The following is a 16,874-nucleotide window of genomic DNA, read 5'->3' on the forward strand; positions in this document are numbered from 1 at the left end:
TGAGCCTTTGCCATTGGAGCATCTACTCCTTGGAACTCCCATTAAACCTCAGAGAGGCACCATCACTGTTGTTTTCTCGGCACCAGCCAAAGATGTTCTTCTTTCAACAAGTCTTCTAAATTAAGGTGTTTGTCAATGTTGGTATCTGTATTGGATGTAATTGGTATGTTACGTATGTCCTATTGCTGTTTTAAATTTTCAACTTACCTAATTATCTATCCACACAAACAATCTTTTATATTTACATGCCTCATGGGATGCAATTTATGGGTGAGACATTATTATTATTATTACTATTATTATTATTATTATATCTTCCAAAAGCATTGATGAAATAATTCAACAGGCCTCCAGTCTCTGCTTCTTAATCTTGAATGTTTGAGAACTGGCAGTGGTTTGTTAGAGGTGGAAAGAAAGACAAGCTGTATACACTCTGAGGCACTGTCATCACTCCCCAGATGCTATAGAGTCCTGGCACTGAAAGCAGAGTAAACACACAGCTCACTTTGAAGAAAAGAGATGAACCCATTTCAGTCCCAGGTACCATGTGCAATTTCTACTTTCCTGTCTCTTGTGATTGGTGGGAGCTGGCCACCTGCGCCATCCTATTCTTGTGCACTACGTTTGCCTTCAGTGACTGTACCCATTACTTTCAGCAGGGAGGGAGCACAGCAGTGCACAGCCTTTATTAACCATCAGTTCTAATACTAGGACATGGGTTGCACTGTGGTCTAAACCGCTGAGTTCCGTTGCGCCAGAAGTGGTTTAGTCATGCTGGCCACATGAACCGAAAAGCTGTCTGTTGACAAATGCTGGATCCCTCAGCCTGAAAGCGAGATGAGTGCCACAACCCCATAGTCGCCTTTGACTGGACTTAACCGTCCCGGGGTCCTTTACCTTTACCTTTTACCTTCTAATACTAGTGCTTCCCTTGTGGTTTCTAATGTCCCCTTTACTGTACACTGCACCCAATACAGTGGCTTTTTTATGGATAAACCACACAGCGATACCACAGCAGTTTACTCTTCACAGAGCTACACCTCCCGGCACCCTGAGCAAAGGGTCCTTTGAGGGAGGAAATGTGCTTTGAATGTGCTATAAAGGTGCAATGTGCATACACTGCCTGGTGAGATATATGGTATTTATATTAAAGCATAGTGATAATATCAGGATTTGCATCAATACCTCTAGATTAGCACATTTCATCCAGACCTGGTTTCTCTTTTATCTTTGGTGTCAGTGAAGGGGTGGGGTTTTTTCCCTTTGAAAATGCCTCTTATCAGTGTTGCATGGTCAAGTTGGGTTGATACAGAAGTGGCTTAAACGACGTAGGTTTAAATTCAAAATATTTATATCATAATCTGCGCGAAGTAAAATAAATGTTCCTCTTCCTTTCCCACCCCCAACCCACTGTTTTTTCCGAATCATATCTGAGAATGGAAGTATGTGGTTTTATGTAATTGACACACAGATTCCCCCCAAAAATTCTGGAGTTTTTGTTAAAAAGATTCACCTGTACTATACTATTTGTGTGGCCATATTGACCCTTACAAACTTCGGGTAGTGGTATCTTTCAAGTTACAGGGAAATGCAGTGAAAGTCTAATGCATACATAGATTTTATTTCCTATTCTAGATTAGCCTACCTATGATGCAGGTCGAAGCTATCAATGGCACTTCAGTGTCTGAGTTTGAGCTTGATGGGTTCCTCAACTTGGGCGACTACGGCATACTCCTCTTTGCCATCTTCTTGGTGACCTACCTGCTCATCCTCAGTGCCAATGCTCTCATCTTCAGCCTCATCTCTGCCACTCCTCGCCTTCACGTCCCCATGTATTTCTTCATTGCTGTGCTGGCCACCTTGGAGGTGTTCTACACCACCGTTACCATGCCCAGGGTGCTGGTGGACTTTCTGAGAAGCAAGAAGTCCATTTCCTTGAGCAGCTGTCTTCTGCAAATCTATTTCTTCCACAGCTTGGGTATCTCAGAGGCCTGCTTGCTCGCAGTGATGGCTTACGACCGGTTCTTAGCCATCTGCGCCCCATTAGCTTATATGACCAAGATGACGCCCAAACTTTGTGTTCAGCTCGTCCTGGGATGCTGTGTGTGTGGTTTTGTGTGTCCTTTGCCAGAGATTGTTCTGACTTCCAGGTTGCCCTTCTGTGGGCCTAGTCATATAGATCATATATTCTGTGACTTCCCTCAGGTGATCAGTCTTGCTTGCACAGACATATCGACCAGCATTGTGTTGGATTTCGCCCTCCATGCCCTTGTCATCCTGGGCCCCATCTTCCTCATCCTCCTCTCATACATGAAGATACTGAAAGTCATTGTTAAGATCAATAGTTCGGAGGGGCGCCAGAAGGCTTTTTCCACCTGTGCCTCCCACCTCATTGTGGTCCTTACTTTTTTTGGAACTACTGGCTTCATGTACATGCACTTGACATGGATGGGATCGGGACATTATGACAAGATTGTTGCAGTCATCTATGCCTTTATTATCCCTCTCTTCAACCCCATCATTTATTCTCTGAGAAACAAAGAAATCAGGGATGTGATCAGAAAGATTGTTAGTTTCCCTGCTTTGGCATGCACCAGCAACATGTGAGTTGGTTTATGAACTTTGTGGGACATCACGAAGTCATTCCACGATCAAAAGTCCTGCTCACCCAGCAATTGTTGCTGTAATTACTATTTTTGAAAAGAAAAGAAAAAAGATGAATGTCTAACAAAATATATTTCCACAGTTTCAGTTGTAAGGAAAAGGGAGATAAATTCAAATAAGAAGAAACAGAATTCAAACTTTCTTATCTCCCTTTGAAATTTTGCATGTAACATGTATGTAGTATCTAGATTTACATATGCATACATTTGCGAACGTCAGTATGTAATGTTGCACCTCAGAATGCGTGATCCACAATTGTGAAGCTCTTAATACTCCATTATATCAATTTAAATGTAGTACCGTTCCTACAAAGAAACATGGCATTCTGTGACATTGTATGCATTACCAGCTTAAAATGCAGTCTGGATACAAGCTTGCTGTGGGGTGTGGGTGTGTGGGATGCCTCAAAATGTATCATTTCTCAAGGGAAGCATCAATATGCTATTAGAAGACAGTGTGCTGTTAGTACACTACACATAGTGTGTATACAAGCAGAAACAGGGGACCTCCGGGTTAGCGCCTTTGGTAATGGCGGAATTCCTCTGATCGGGAGGAATTTGCTCTGTAGAAATCGGGTCTGGCTGCCACGGCGAAGGCAGGGACCCTCCAAAAATCACAGACGGGTGAAGCCTCTGAACGTGGGATTCGGCGGGCACCTTTTGCGCCTCCCCTACTCACAGGGAAACCCGGTTTCGGGGATCCGGAGCAAAGTGGGGTGAGCGGCACGGTGCTTTGAATCGACTGCTTCTTCCACGGAGCAAAGCCGCATAGCCGTTGCCGGAGAGCGCTGACTTTTTCCTGTTGACAATTTGATCCTAAAGCAACTACCCGTGAGTAGAGCGAATTGGAAATTATTAAAGAAAAAGACTTAATTTGGCACCGAAACGGGGAGCCTCAAAACAGGAAGTCCGCCTTTTGCTTTTGTAATTAGATCAAAGCAAAGAGGCTGCAAGCTAAAGTGTGCTGGTCTAGGGGGGAGGTTACCGTGGGGCGAGGTCCAGGACCTGAGTTGAGGGTCGGCAGACAGTCCTCCTCGGGTGAAGCGGGGTCCACAGCGAGAAGCCGGGCAAGGACAGGAACTCTGAGGGGACAGGACTGGATGCTGGCCGAAACAGCTCTTCAACAATGTTGCTCCCGCAACCTGGGACCGGGCTGACTGGCCTTTATCTTCTCTGAGGCCAGGGGCGGTCCTGGCCCCCAGGAGACCCACCTCTCCTGGCCTTAAGGCGAGCACTCCTGGGAGAAACCAGTTCCCTTCGCCTCTCTGCCCTGAGCCACTGCAGTTCAGGAGAGGCTGAAGGGTTACTGGACCCAGGGGGAGACTCACCTGTAGGCACTGAGTCCTCAACCACCTCCGGAGCCAGAGTGGATTCACCTGGTGCCTGCTCCTGAGGATCCGGCACAGGTGCAGGCGCTTCAGAATCAAGGCCCTGCCCCAGTTCAGCCGGCCCTGGAGGCGGGGACTCCTGTGCAGGCTGAGATTCCTCCGGTTCAGCCTCTGAATCGGATTCCCAGGCCATCACACCATCCCCCCTCCCAGGCCCCCCCTCAATCGAGGGTCTGGACCCGGCTTGCTGGGGTACGCCGCATGGAAACGGGCGTCCAGCTTCCGCGAAGGTTGAGAGGTGTGGAGGTGGCGAGTGGAGAGCCATACCAGGTCACTGACGTGGAGTTCCGGCCCCACCTGGTGGTGGCGGTCGGCCTGGGCCTTGTACGCCTCCTTGGCCTGGTGCAGTTGCTCCATCAATAGCTGTTGCTGGGACTGGAGCTCCTGAAGCCACTCTGTCACCGCAGGGAAACAGCCATGGATGATAACCGTAACTGGCCTGGAACGGGGTCTGCTGGGTGGACGCATTCACCACGTTGTTGTAGGCGAACTCCGCCAATGCTAGGTGGTCGACCCAGTCATCCTGCTGGTAGCTGCAGTAACACCGGAGATACTGCACCAGCACCGCGTTCGCCTGTTCCGTCTGGCCATCGGTCTGTGGGTGGTAGGCTGATGAGAGACAGACCTCTGTCCCGAGGGTCTGGTGCAATGCTCGCCAGAACCGGGATGTGAACTGAACACCCTGGTCGGATACCACACGCTCAGGTAGGCCATGCAGGCAGAAGACATGCTGAAGGTACAGCTGAGCGGTTTCCTTAGCTGAGGGTACGGATGGGCAGGGGGCACAGTGAACCATCTTAGTGAAATGGTCGGAGAAAACTAGAAGGCAGGTACAGCCACGAGACGGGGGTAAGTCCACTACAAAGTCCAGAGAAACCGTGTGCCAAGGACGTGGTGGGACTGGCAACGGCTGAAGTAGGCCAGGGGGTCGCCCGGTAGGGCCCTTGGCCCGCCGGCAGACATCACAACCAGCGACGTAGCGAGCCACGTCAGCCTTCAGGCGGGGCCACCAAAACTCATGGCTTACCAGATGGGTGGTCCGATACCGCCCAAAGTGTCCCACTGCTGGGGCATCAGGGGTCATCCGGAGAACCTCAGCCCGCAGTGGCCCTGGTGGGATGTACAGGTGACCGTGGTGCAGCAGAAGGCCCTGATGCAAGACCAGCCCTGGATACTGAGGGCATGACCCTTCGGCCAGTTCCCGGAGTCGTTCCTGGGCCCAAACGTCGACCCGCTGCTGTTCCCGCACCCGAGTCTGCAGTGGCTCAGCCTCCTGGGTGGCCAGGAATGCAGCTGGTGGTAGGATCATGGTGGGTACTGCTTGCTGTACCGTGTCTGTGTTGTCTTCAGGTTTCCGGGACAGGGCATCCGCCTTCTGGTTTTGGGAGCTAGGGATGTAGCGGATCCGGAACTGGAACCGGGAAAAGAACAACGCCCACCGGATCTGCCTTTGGTTCAGCTTGCGGGTGGTCTGGAGGTACTCCAGGTTCCGGTGGTCGGTTCTCAACCCCAACGGGTGTCGTGCCCCCTCAAGATGGTGGCGCCAGACCTCAAAGGCCACCTTGATGGCCAGTAGTTCCTGCTCCCACACAGTATAGTTACGCTCCGCTGGAAGGAGCTGGCGGGAATAGAAGGTGCAGGGTAAGAGTGGCGCATCAGGTCCGTACTGCTGAGACAAGACGGCACCGAGAGCCGAACTGGAGGCGTCGGTCTCTACCACAAAGGGTCGAGAGGGATCAGGATGTTGCAAGATCTGCGCTCTCTGGAAACAGGCCTTCAACCCCTGAAACGCCTCCTCTGCCTCCTTGTCCCAGGAAAACGGCGTCTTGGGGCGCAGTAGCCGGGTCAACGGGGTGGTGCAATGAGCATAATCTGCAATGAAGGTCCGGTAATAGTTGGCGAACCCCAGGAATCGCTGTAGGTCCTTGCGGTTCCGAGGTGCTGCCCATTCCCGAACCGCTCCCACCTTCCCAGGATCCATCTGCACCCCATCTGGAGAGTCAGTGGACCAAGGAAGTCCACTGACCGCTGATGGAACTCGCACTTGCTGAGCTTTGCATACAGGCGGTGCTCCCACAAGCGCTGCAGCACGGTCCGGACATGACCCTCATGGCAAGCCGGGTCACGGGAGAAAACCAGAATGTCATCCAAGTACACCACCACGTACTTGTCTAGCAAGTCCTGGAACACGTGGTTGATGTACCGTTGGAACACAGCGGGCGCATTGCACAATCCGAAGGGCATAACCAGGTATTCGAAATGCCCATACCGGGTCCCGAATGCAGTCTTCCACTCATCCCTGGCTCGGATCCGAATTAAATTGTAGGTCCCCCGGAGGTCTAGCTTGGTGAACACCTGCGCCCCTTGCACCCGCTCCAGCAACTCCGAAATAAGGGGCAAGGGGTACTGGTCTGGGATGGTAATTTTGTTCAGGGCCTGGTAATCATGGCAAAGGTGAAGCTCCCCACATTTCTTCTTAACGAAGAGCACTGGTGCAGAGGTGGGCGAGGTAGAAGGCCTAATGAAACCATGCTCCAGGTTCTTGCACAGGAAGTCCTGCAAAGCTTCGCGCTCTGGCTCTGTTAGAGAGTATAAGCGACTCACCGGCAGGGGCGCTCCGGGCTGGAGGTCTATGCCGCAGTCAAAAGACCGATGCGGCGGCAGCTGTTCTGCCCCCCGTTCCTTGAACATGTCTTGGTAGTCCCGGTACTTGGCGGGGAGCGGGGATGCAGCCTCCTCAGTGGGTGCGGCTGCTAGCATCTCAGACCGAGCATGGGGACATGGGTCTGGGAAGTGCACAGTCCGATTGACCCAGTCAATCTGAACATTGTGAGCCTCCAGCCAGTCCATACCGAGCACCAGGGGGAACCGGGGCATGGAGGCAATGTCCAAAGTTCGCACCTCCCGGTGCTGCTGGAGACACAGGACCAAGGGCTGGGTCTCCTGAGTGACGGCACCCGAACGCAGGAGCCGTCCATCAATTGCCTCCACCTGTACCGGTTCTGGCTTGTTCTGAAGTGGCACCTGATGATGAGCGGCAAAGGCAGCGTCCATATAGGAGTGGGTTGCCCCAAAATCTACCAGAGCGTGGGTAAGAATCCAGGGCCCACCTGAAGGGTAGAGATGCACCGGAACCATGAGATGTCGCAATTCCACTGGTGAGGGCCCCTCTTGCATGGTTTGGGACCCCAGGTTGCTAGGGCCTTCGGCTACCGAGGTTGGTGGTTTTCCTGCGACTGGAATCTTCTCGGGACAGGATCAGGCATAATGTCCACTCCCACCGCAGTAAAGACACAGGTTCCCCTCCCGACACTGTGTCTTCTCCGAGGCGGAGAGGCGAGGTCGTGCAGCCCCGAGCTGCGTTGGCTCGTCCGGCAACTTGGCTGTGGGTGTGGACCTGCTGGGAAGGACAGGAGCCGGGGGTGCTGGCGGTCCCGGGCCTCACGACGGTCCTCCAACCGATCGTCTATCTGCAGGCGCACTATTTTTTAGTGCTGGAAATTTAATCCGTTACGATAGGCTTTCCAAGACTTTATGTGATGGCCTGGGAATCCGATTCAGAGGCTGAATCTGCAGGTTCCGCTGAATAAGGGCGTCCAGCGTGGTGGGACAATCCATCATGGCCAACTGGTCCGACAGTCCCTCAAGATACTGGTCCCGAAGTGCAGAGTCATTCCAAGACAAGTCTTGCGCCAACAGCCGAAATTCCATGGTGTACGCGGCCGCAGTGGACTTGCCCTGTTTCAAACGCCTAATTGCCCGGTTGGCTTGACTCTCCTTCTGGGGGTTGCCGAATGCAGCCTCCAAATGGTTGCAAAACCCCATATAGTCTGTCAGCAAGGGGGAGTCTTGCCTGAGCAGCGGCAATGCCCACTTGGCTGCCTGGTCCTTTAACAAACTGATCAAAAAGTGCACCTTGGTGCGGTCGTCAGGGAAGTTCCAGACTTGCCCCTGAATATACAACTTGGCCTGGGCGAGGAACATGGGAAAGCTGGCCGGGGCCCCATCAAATTTCTCTGGCAAGGCCACTGGGTACTTGCCTGGAGCTGGGGCGTTGGCCACAGGAGCCGGTAGGGCGTCCAACCACTGCTGAAGTGCCGTAACCACATCGCTGAGCTGCTGCACGGTGTGAGTCAAGGCCTGGTTCTCCTGGGCCAATGCCACCAGCGCAGCTGCCTGGTCAGCCATGGCTTCTGGCTTTTCCCGAATGCACCCCAACGAAGGGGGAGTGTGGGTGTAGCGGGAGCAAACTGTGCTGGTCTAGGGGGGAGGTTACCATGGGGCGAGTTCCAGGACCTGAGTTGAGGGTCGGCAGACAGTCCTCCTCGGGTGAAGCGGGGTCCACAGCGAGAAGCTGGGCAAGGACAGGAACTCTGGGGAAACAGGACTGAATGCTGGCCGAAACAGCTCTTCAATGACGTTGCTCCCGCAACCTGGGACCGGGCTGACTGGCCTTTATCTTCTCTGAGGCCAGGGGCGGTCCCAGCCCCCAGGAGACCCGCCTCTCCTGGCCTTAAGGCGAGCACTCCTCCTGGGAGAAACCAGTTCCCTTCACCTCTCTGCCCTGAGCCTCTGCAGTTCAGGAGAGGCTGAAGGGTTACTGGACCCAGGGGGAGACTCACCTGTAGGCACTGAGTCCTCAACCACCTCCGGAGCCAGAGTGGATTCACCTGGTGCCTGCTCCTGAGGATCCGGCACAGGTGCAGGTGCTTCAGAATCAAGGCCCTGCCCCAGTCAGCCGGTCCTGGAGGCGGGGACTCCTGTGCAGGCTGAGATTCCTCCGGTTCAGCCTCTGAATCAGATTCCCAGGCCATCACATAAAGTCTTGGAAAGCCTATCGTAACGGATTAAATTACCAGCACTAAAAAATAGTGAAGCCCCCCCTTGGAAACAGGAGAAGAGGGGGGAAGTTTTGGGTCGTATATACCTGCAAGAAAGAGGGAAGGAGATTTAAAGTTCCACCGCTCGGAACCTGGAAACGGGCTGCTAATAAGTCAGATGTGCATTGACTGTGAATAGAACGTTCGTTGACAGCTAGCTGAATAAGAGATACATTGTTTTAACTGTCCCCGTGTGACTTTAAGAAGGAGTAAAAGTAGCTGAAAATTGAAACTAAATCTATTGTTTGAACTGTGTCTTAAGAGGGGATATTATGGATTAATACAAGTACAAATAGCAACTGTTTCCCCCTAGAGGAGGCTTCTGAAACTGTTACAAGAGCTGGATTGGGGGAATCTTCCATCTGTGAGATAAAACTGTGGGACTGTGGGACTGACCTTGAATTTTTCAAGTGTTATGGCAGATGGAAAAGAAAAAATAGATTCGTCAATCCCAGATAAAACAGCAAGGTCTGGGAAATCTTGGCAGCGAAGAGCCTCAGGATCCGGCCCTCCTGCTTCTTCTGCGGCTGTACTAACACACTCTAAACCAAGAGGAATGTTATCAGAAGAGGCTTTAGCGCTTGCATTAAGTAAGATAAATGACTCATTGGAACAGCTTAATAAAAAAGTGGATACTGCAACTACTAAAATTGATCTAAACACAGAAAGTTTAAACAATTTGGGACAAAAGGTGAATACCAACACAGAAGCCATCGAGAAACTGATACAGGAATCTACTTTGATATGACAGACCGCAGAGGAAGCTAAGGAAAAAGTTGCTGCTGTGGAGGGTAAGGTAACACAACTGGAAACAGAGAGAGTCCCAGACTTACAGAGGCAACTCGAGGACCACAAATTGACGCTTTTTATGATTGAGCTCAAGGAAAAACAGACGAATTTGAGGATCAGAGCCATACCTGAACTGGAGAAGGACAATTTGATAGACTTTCTCACGCAGGAATTTGCAGATTTTTGGGAGTTGGATTTGGAACACGAGGAATTTAGAATTGTAAGGGCCTTTAGACTTGAAAGAGGAGGGAAGAAAGAGAAGAACAGAATAAGAGACTGTTTGATTACCCTCCGATCTAAAGAAGAGAGAGATAGAATTTTGGGTCAGCATTACCAGAAGACTTTGGTAATACAACAGTCAAGAGTGGAAATATTTAAAGATATACCGAAACATCTTTTGGACCTCAGGTCCAATTATGGAGATTTGGTTGCCTTGCTGAGAAAGAATAAAATCATCTTCAGGTGGGAATTTCCCCAAGGTCTATCCTTCAGTTTCAAAGGAAGGAAAATAAAAATAAGATCAGTAGAGGATAAGGTAAAGTTCTTGAATAACTACGAACAAGATCTGCAGAAGGAACTGGGAAAAGAGCCAGGAGCATCAGACAGAAGATCACCAGTCAGAGGACTAGAGCAAAGAGCATCAGACAGAGGATCAGCAAAGAGAGGAATACTGGATATAGCAACACTATCCTTTGGATTGGACCGCCCAGTGAATGTGACACCAACACCACTAACAGAAGAAGAGCAAGCATTGGGTGCAGTTGGAGGAAAATCAGAGTAATTACATCATGGCACTGCAATTATTAAGCTGGAATGTTAATGGGCTGAACTCCCCGGAAAAAAGGCGAAGAGTCTTTCATTTATTGAAAAAAGAACAATTGGATTTGATCTGTCTACAAGAAACACATGTGATAAGGCTACACAGGAAGATATTGAGTAATAAAAGATTGGGCCAAGAATTTATTTCATCAGATAAAGTCAAAAAAAGAGGAGCAGTCCTTTATGCAAAAGAGTGCCTATCACCGAAATTTATATTTAAAGATGACCAAGGAAGATTTGTTGCAATTGAAATCCAATCACAAGGAGAGAAATTCTTGATAGTAGGCATCTACGCACCAAATGAAGGAAAATCGGAATTTTTAAAGAAGTTACATGAGACTCTGATGGACTACATGGATTACAATATGATTTTGATGGGAGATATGAATGGAGTAGTGTCTACAAATATGGACAAGGCACAGAGACGGGTAGTCACCAAGGATGATAGACTACCAAAAACCTTCTTTGACATGACGGAAAATATGGATTTAGCTGACATCTGGAGAACGAAGAATCCTCTGGGAAGAGAGGGAACTTTCTTCTCTGAGGCCAAAATGACATGGACAAGAATTGACCAAATTTGGGTAACTAGAGGACTGGTTCCGAAGATCAGTAAAGTGGAAATCTGCCCGAAATCTTGCTCCGACCACAACGCTGTGAAGATGGAAATGAAATTGACACCAATTGGTTCCTTTAGATGGAGGATGAATGATACTTTGTTTAGGAACTAAGAAGTGACTAAGAAGGCCCAAAAAACTTTGAGAGACTATTTTGAGATAAATATGAATACTACTGTGGAAAAAAGAGTAATCTGGGATGCAAGTAAAGTGGTTATGAGAGGATTTCTGATACAACAGAATGCAATCAAGAAAAGAGCTCAAAATGAAAAAAAAGATAAAATCCTGGAGAAAATAAAGGAAGGAGAGAAGAAACTAAGAGCGAAACCAAAGTCGCAGGAGATCCTGAAAGAGATAAAGTTATATCAAGTACAATATATGAAAATGATGAATCAGGAAATAGAATGGAAGATCAAACAGATGAGACAAAATACATTTGAATTGGCAAATAAGTGCGGGAAATTGTTGGCTTGGCAAATGAAAAAAAGACAAAAACTTAACACTGTTACAAATTTGGAAGTGGAAGGAAAGAATATACAGAATCCAGTGAAGATCAAAAAGTGCTTCCAGAGGTACTTTAAACAATTATATACACAGGAGACGCAGAAAGAAATGGACATTGATCGATTTTTGAAAATAAATGGACTACAAAAAATCTCTCAGGAAAATAAGCTTATGGTGAATTACAAAATAACAGAGCAGGAAATAGAAGGGGCCATTCAGAACATGCAATTAGGTAAATCTCCAGGACCGGATGGTTTGACCTCAAGATATTACAGATCTCTGAAAGAATGGTTAATACAACCTTTAAAGGAAGTCTGTAATGAAATACTGGAGGGGAAAAGGGCACCAGAGTCATGGAAGGAAGCCTATATTACACTTATACCAAAAACAGAGACTGAAAAGACACAGCTTAAAAACTACCGCCCCATATCGTTGCTTAATGTGGATTATAAAATCTTTGCAGATATTTTGGCTAAAAGATTAAAAAAGGTGTTAGCAGAAGAAATTCATAAAGACCAAGCGGGCTTTCTCCCGGGCAGACATTTGTCTGACAATACGAGGAATATAATTAATATCTTAGAAAAACTACAAGTGAATATTAATACTAAAGCAGTTTTGATATTTGTGGACGTGGAGAAAGCCTTTGACAATATTTCTTGGAGTTTTATGAAGAAGAACTTGCAGGGGATGGGGGTTGGTCAAGGCTTTGGAAATGGTATAGGTGCAAGTTACTCAGAACAAAAGGCTAAATTAATTGTGAATAATGTAGTGACGGAAGAATTTAAGATTGAGAAAGAAACACGACAAGGTTGCCCAATCTCTCCATTCCTTTTTATATCGGTCCTGGAGGTTTTGCTAAATATGATTAGAAGGGACCAATTGGTTAAAGGTATACAAGTGGGAGCTAAACAGCACAAACTGAAAGCATTTGCTGATGATTTGGTATTGACTTTACAGGAGCCAGAATCTAGTACTAAAAGAGTATTGGAACTGATCCAAGAATTTGGTCAGGTAGCAGGTTTTAAGTTGAATAAGATGAAAACCAAGGTTCTAGAGAAAAATCTAACTGTGACTGAGAGAGATAAGTTTCAGAAGGAGACAGGATTAACACTGGTTAAGAAAGTGAAATATTTAGGGGTTAACATGCTAAGAATGTGAATCTATTTAAGGATAACTACGAAAAATGTTGGAGTGAAGTGAAAAAGGACTTAGAAATATGGTCAAATCTGAAATTATCACTGTTAGGCCGAATTGCTGTGATAAAAATGAACGTATTGCCAAGGATGTTATTTTTGTTTCAAACATTGTAAATTTTGGACAAAATGGACTGTTTCAAGAAGTGGCAGAGGGATATTTCCAGATTTGTCTGGCAGGGCAAGAAGCCTCGAATAAAATTTAAGATATTAACTGATGCTAAAGAGGTGGATTTGCCCTGCCAGACCTTAAACTTTATTATGAATAAACCGCTTTTTGCTGGCTGAGAGAATGGCTGCTTCTTGAAAATACTGATGTGTTGGACTTAGAAGGTTTCAATAATGTATTTGGTTGGCATGCATATCTGTGGTATGATAAGGTCAAAGCACATAAAGCGTTTAAAAACCATATTGTCAGAAAAGCACTGTTTAATGTCTGGATAAGATATAAGGACTTGCCAGAAAATAAAACCCCAAGATGGTTGTCACCAATGGAAGCGAAGGCTCAGAAAAAACTCAATATGGAGGCCAAATGGCCGAAATATTGGGAAATTTTGGAACAAGAGGGAGACAGATTAAAACTGCAGAGTTTTGAAAAATTAAAAAATAGAGTGCGAGACTGGCTCCATTATTACGAAATAATGGAGGCATATAATTTGGACAAAAAACTTGGCTTCCAGGTGGAAAAATCAAAATTGGAAACAGAATTGTTAGAACCCAAAACTAAGATATTATCAAGAATGTATAACTTGCTGTTGAAATGGAACACTCAGGATGAAACGGTGAAATCTGCTATGATTAAATGGGCACAAGATGTTGGACATGATATTATGATGGCTGACTGGGAACAGTTATGCACCACAGGTATGAAGTTTACGGCACTATGGAATTTCTTTTCTCTGAAATCTTCATCGCATTTACTCACAAATAAACTCTGTGGGAATTACTGCTCCCTGATGAGTGTGTTGTGTGAATTAGAGCCCAGAGGCTCCTGGGGTGTGTGAAAAAGAGTCAGCCTAATGTTTGGTGCCTCCAGAGTTTTTGGATCCAATTTCTCGCAGTCAAAAATCCTCCAGGTATAGTTGGACTTTAGGAGATATTTATATTTATACTCAATAGGGTATGTTGATTTCCTGGGGAAACAGTTTTGTTCTGAAGAACTATAGTCTGAGTAACAGTAAACAAGGGATTCCCATAGGGGTCTTGGAAAGGTATAATATTTTCCCATTGTAGACGAGGGGATTGGTGCACCTAAAGGATTGTCTCACTTCTCTACACGCCGAACCAAAATCACTGCATTCTGCAGGAGAGGTTATCCTGCAGCACTGTCTGATCTTTCTGCACAATATCAGAATTGAGCCTTTGCCATTGGAGCATCTACTCCTTGGAACATTAAACCTCAGAGAGGCACCATCACTGTTGTTTTCTCGGCACCAGCCAAAGATGTTCTTTCAACTTCTAAATTAAGGTGTTTGTCAATGTTGGTATCTGTATTGCATGTAATTGGTATGTTACGTAAGTCCTGTTACTGTTTTAAATTTTCAACTCACCTAATTATCTATCTATATATCCAGACATATAATATTTTATATTTACATTATTTTATGTATGTTTTTATTACATTGTAAATCACTTTGGGGTGCCTCGTGGGATGCAATTCATGGGTGAGATGTTATTATTATTATTACTATTATTATTATTATATCTTCTAAAAGCGTTGAGGAAATAATTAATCAGGCCTCTAGTCTCTCCTTCTTAATCTTGAATATTTGAAAACTGGCTGTGGTTTGTTAGAGGTGGAAAGAAAGACAAGCTGTATACCCTCAGAGGCAAGCTGTATACCCTCAGAGGCACTGTCATCACTCCCCAGATGCTATAGAGTCCTGGCATTGAAAGCAGAGTAAACACACAGCTCCCTTTGAAGAACAGAGATGAACCCATTTCAGTCCCAGGTACAATGTGCAATTTCTACTTTCCTGTCTCTTGTGATTGGTGGGAGCTGGCCAGCTGCACCCCATCCTATTCTTGTGCACTACGTTTGCCTTCAGTGACTGTGCCCATCACTTTCAGATGGGAGGAAGCACAGCAGTGCACAGCCTTTATTAACAATCAGTTCTAATACTAGAACATGGGTTGCGCTGTGGTCTAAACCACTGAGTTCCATTGCACCATAAGCGGTTTAGTCATGCTGGCCACATGACCCAGAAAGCTGTCTGTTGACAAACGTCGGCTCCCTTGGCCTGAAAGCAAGATGAGTGCCATCAACGAATGGTGGAGTTCCTCCGACCGGAGGAACTTGCTCCGTGGAAACTGGGTCTTCCCGCCGCGGCGAAGGTGGGGACCCGCTAGAAATCCCAGGTGGAAGAAGGCTGGGAACGTGGGGTTCGGCAGAGCACCAGGAGCGCCTCCCCTACTCGCGGGGAACCCCATTTTGGGGCTCCGGAGCGAAGTAGGGTGAGCGGTGCGGTGCTGCAAACTGATTGCTACTTTCACGGAGGGAAGCCACATAGTCATTGCTGGAGAGCGCTGACTTTTTCCTGTCGACAATTGGACTCTAAACAAGTACCCGTGAGTAGAAACAGAAAATTGGATCAAGAAACACCTTAATTTGGCCCCGAAGCGGGAAGGTTCAAAACAGGAAGTCCGCCTTCCGCTTTTTGTAAATAGACTGAAGCAAAAACTCTGTAAGCTAATAGCCTGGAAAGCTGCTTTGTAAAGGTCGAAATTTCCTTCATTTATAACCACTAAAACCCCCTTGGAAGCAGGAGAAAAGGGGGGAAAATTTGACTGTTCAAGCCTGCAGGAGAGGGACCAAAGAAAAATAAGTTTCCACCGTCTCAAACCTGGGAACGGGGTGTCAGAGACAGAAATTGCTGGAGACGTCCATTGACTGTGAATGGAACTTTTTGTCAGATAGCTAAAAAAGAGAAACAAACTGATTCCAATGTTGCCTTTTGCATTCTAAAGAAACAAAATATTTGAAAATTGAAAGTAACTTTCTTTTGTTGGACATGCTTTAAAAAGATGGACACAAATAGAAATTGTCTCCTCTAGAGGGAGCTTGTCAAATTGTTGCTGCAGTTCACTTGGAGACTTCACAGCTGTGAGATTAAAATCGTGGGACCAGACTGTGACCTTGAATAAAAATGTGTTTGGAAGAAGTCTTGGTGCTTGCTTTTTGCAAGACAAGTGCTTTGCTGGAGCAGTTGCATGAGAAGATGGATTTGATGAATGAGAAGTTGGATTTGATGACTGCTGTAGTCAGTGAATGTGGACAAACGGAATGTTGACACAGAAATCATACAGGGACCAACTCAGGAAACTGGTTTGACTGGGCAAATGCAAGGGCAGATGATAATGGAGGAGGTTGCGGTTGTACCTCAAGCAATACAAATGGACAGATCCGAGGCCCTGCAGGAGCATAAGCTGCTGTTTTGGAAGATTGAATTTGGAGTGGGCCAGAGGGAGTCTGGAGCTGAGGAGGCTCTTAACTTTGGAGGGACTTTGAAATATGCTGTTAAATATTTTTTTGGATTATATTGATGACTGTGGGGAGTGGGACTGTGGGGAATGGGCTGGTCTGATGAGGGGAGATGGAGATAATTATGGGCTGAAATCCCCCAGAGACCTACTCCTCAATGAGAAAGGAAATAAATCAAGAAAGAGACCAACAAAAGACAAGGAAAAGTGCAAGTATAAACAACAAGAAGAAGATCTGCAGAAGGGGCATGGAAGAGACTTAAGAGCCTCGGACATAAGATTACCAGGTTGATGGACTAGATGGAATGGACAGTAAGGACTGACATAACCCGAGACCAGGAAGAAGGGACATTGGATGAAAATTGGAAGACTCTATAAAGAAAAACTCTAAAAAGGAAGACTCTAAAAAGAAAAACTTTTATTTTGGGAACTAGTGTAAGATTAATGAATATCAGGGAAAATGTTGGGATGAAACTGTCTGGCTTTAGTAGAAATGATATAAGGAGTTATGTATAAATAAGTATTAAGCTTTAAGTTTTAA

General features: G+C 46.8%; 1 protein-coding gene across 1 annotated transcript; it reads left to right on the forward strand.

Moving 5' to 3' along the window:
- Window positions 1–1,617: 1,617 nt before the first annotated feature.
- On the forward strand, window positions 1,618–2,607 carry LOC307200540 (olfactory receptor 6N2-like; the record flags this gene model as incomplete). The annotated part of the gene is made up of 1 exon (XM_079949076.1): window positions 1,618–2,607. The coding sequence occupies exon 1, from the start codon at window positions 1,648–1,650 to the stop codon at window positions 2,605–2,607; it is 960 nt and encodes a 319-aa protein (XP_079805202.1). The 5' UTR covers window positions 1,618–1,647.
- Window positions 2,608–16,874: the final 14,267 nt, after the last annotated feature.

This window comes from Podarcis cretensis (assembly GCF_951804945.1).
Source record: "Podarcis cretensis genome assembly, chromosome: 13".
Taxonomy (NCBI): domain Eukaryota; kingdom Metazoa; phylum Chordata; class Lepidosauria; order Squamata; family Lacertidae; genus Podarcis; species Podarcis cretensis.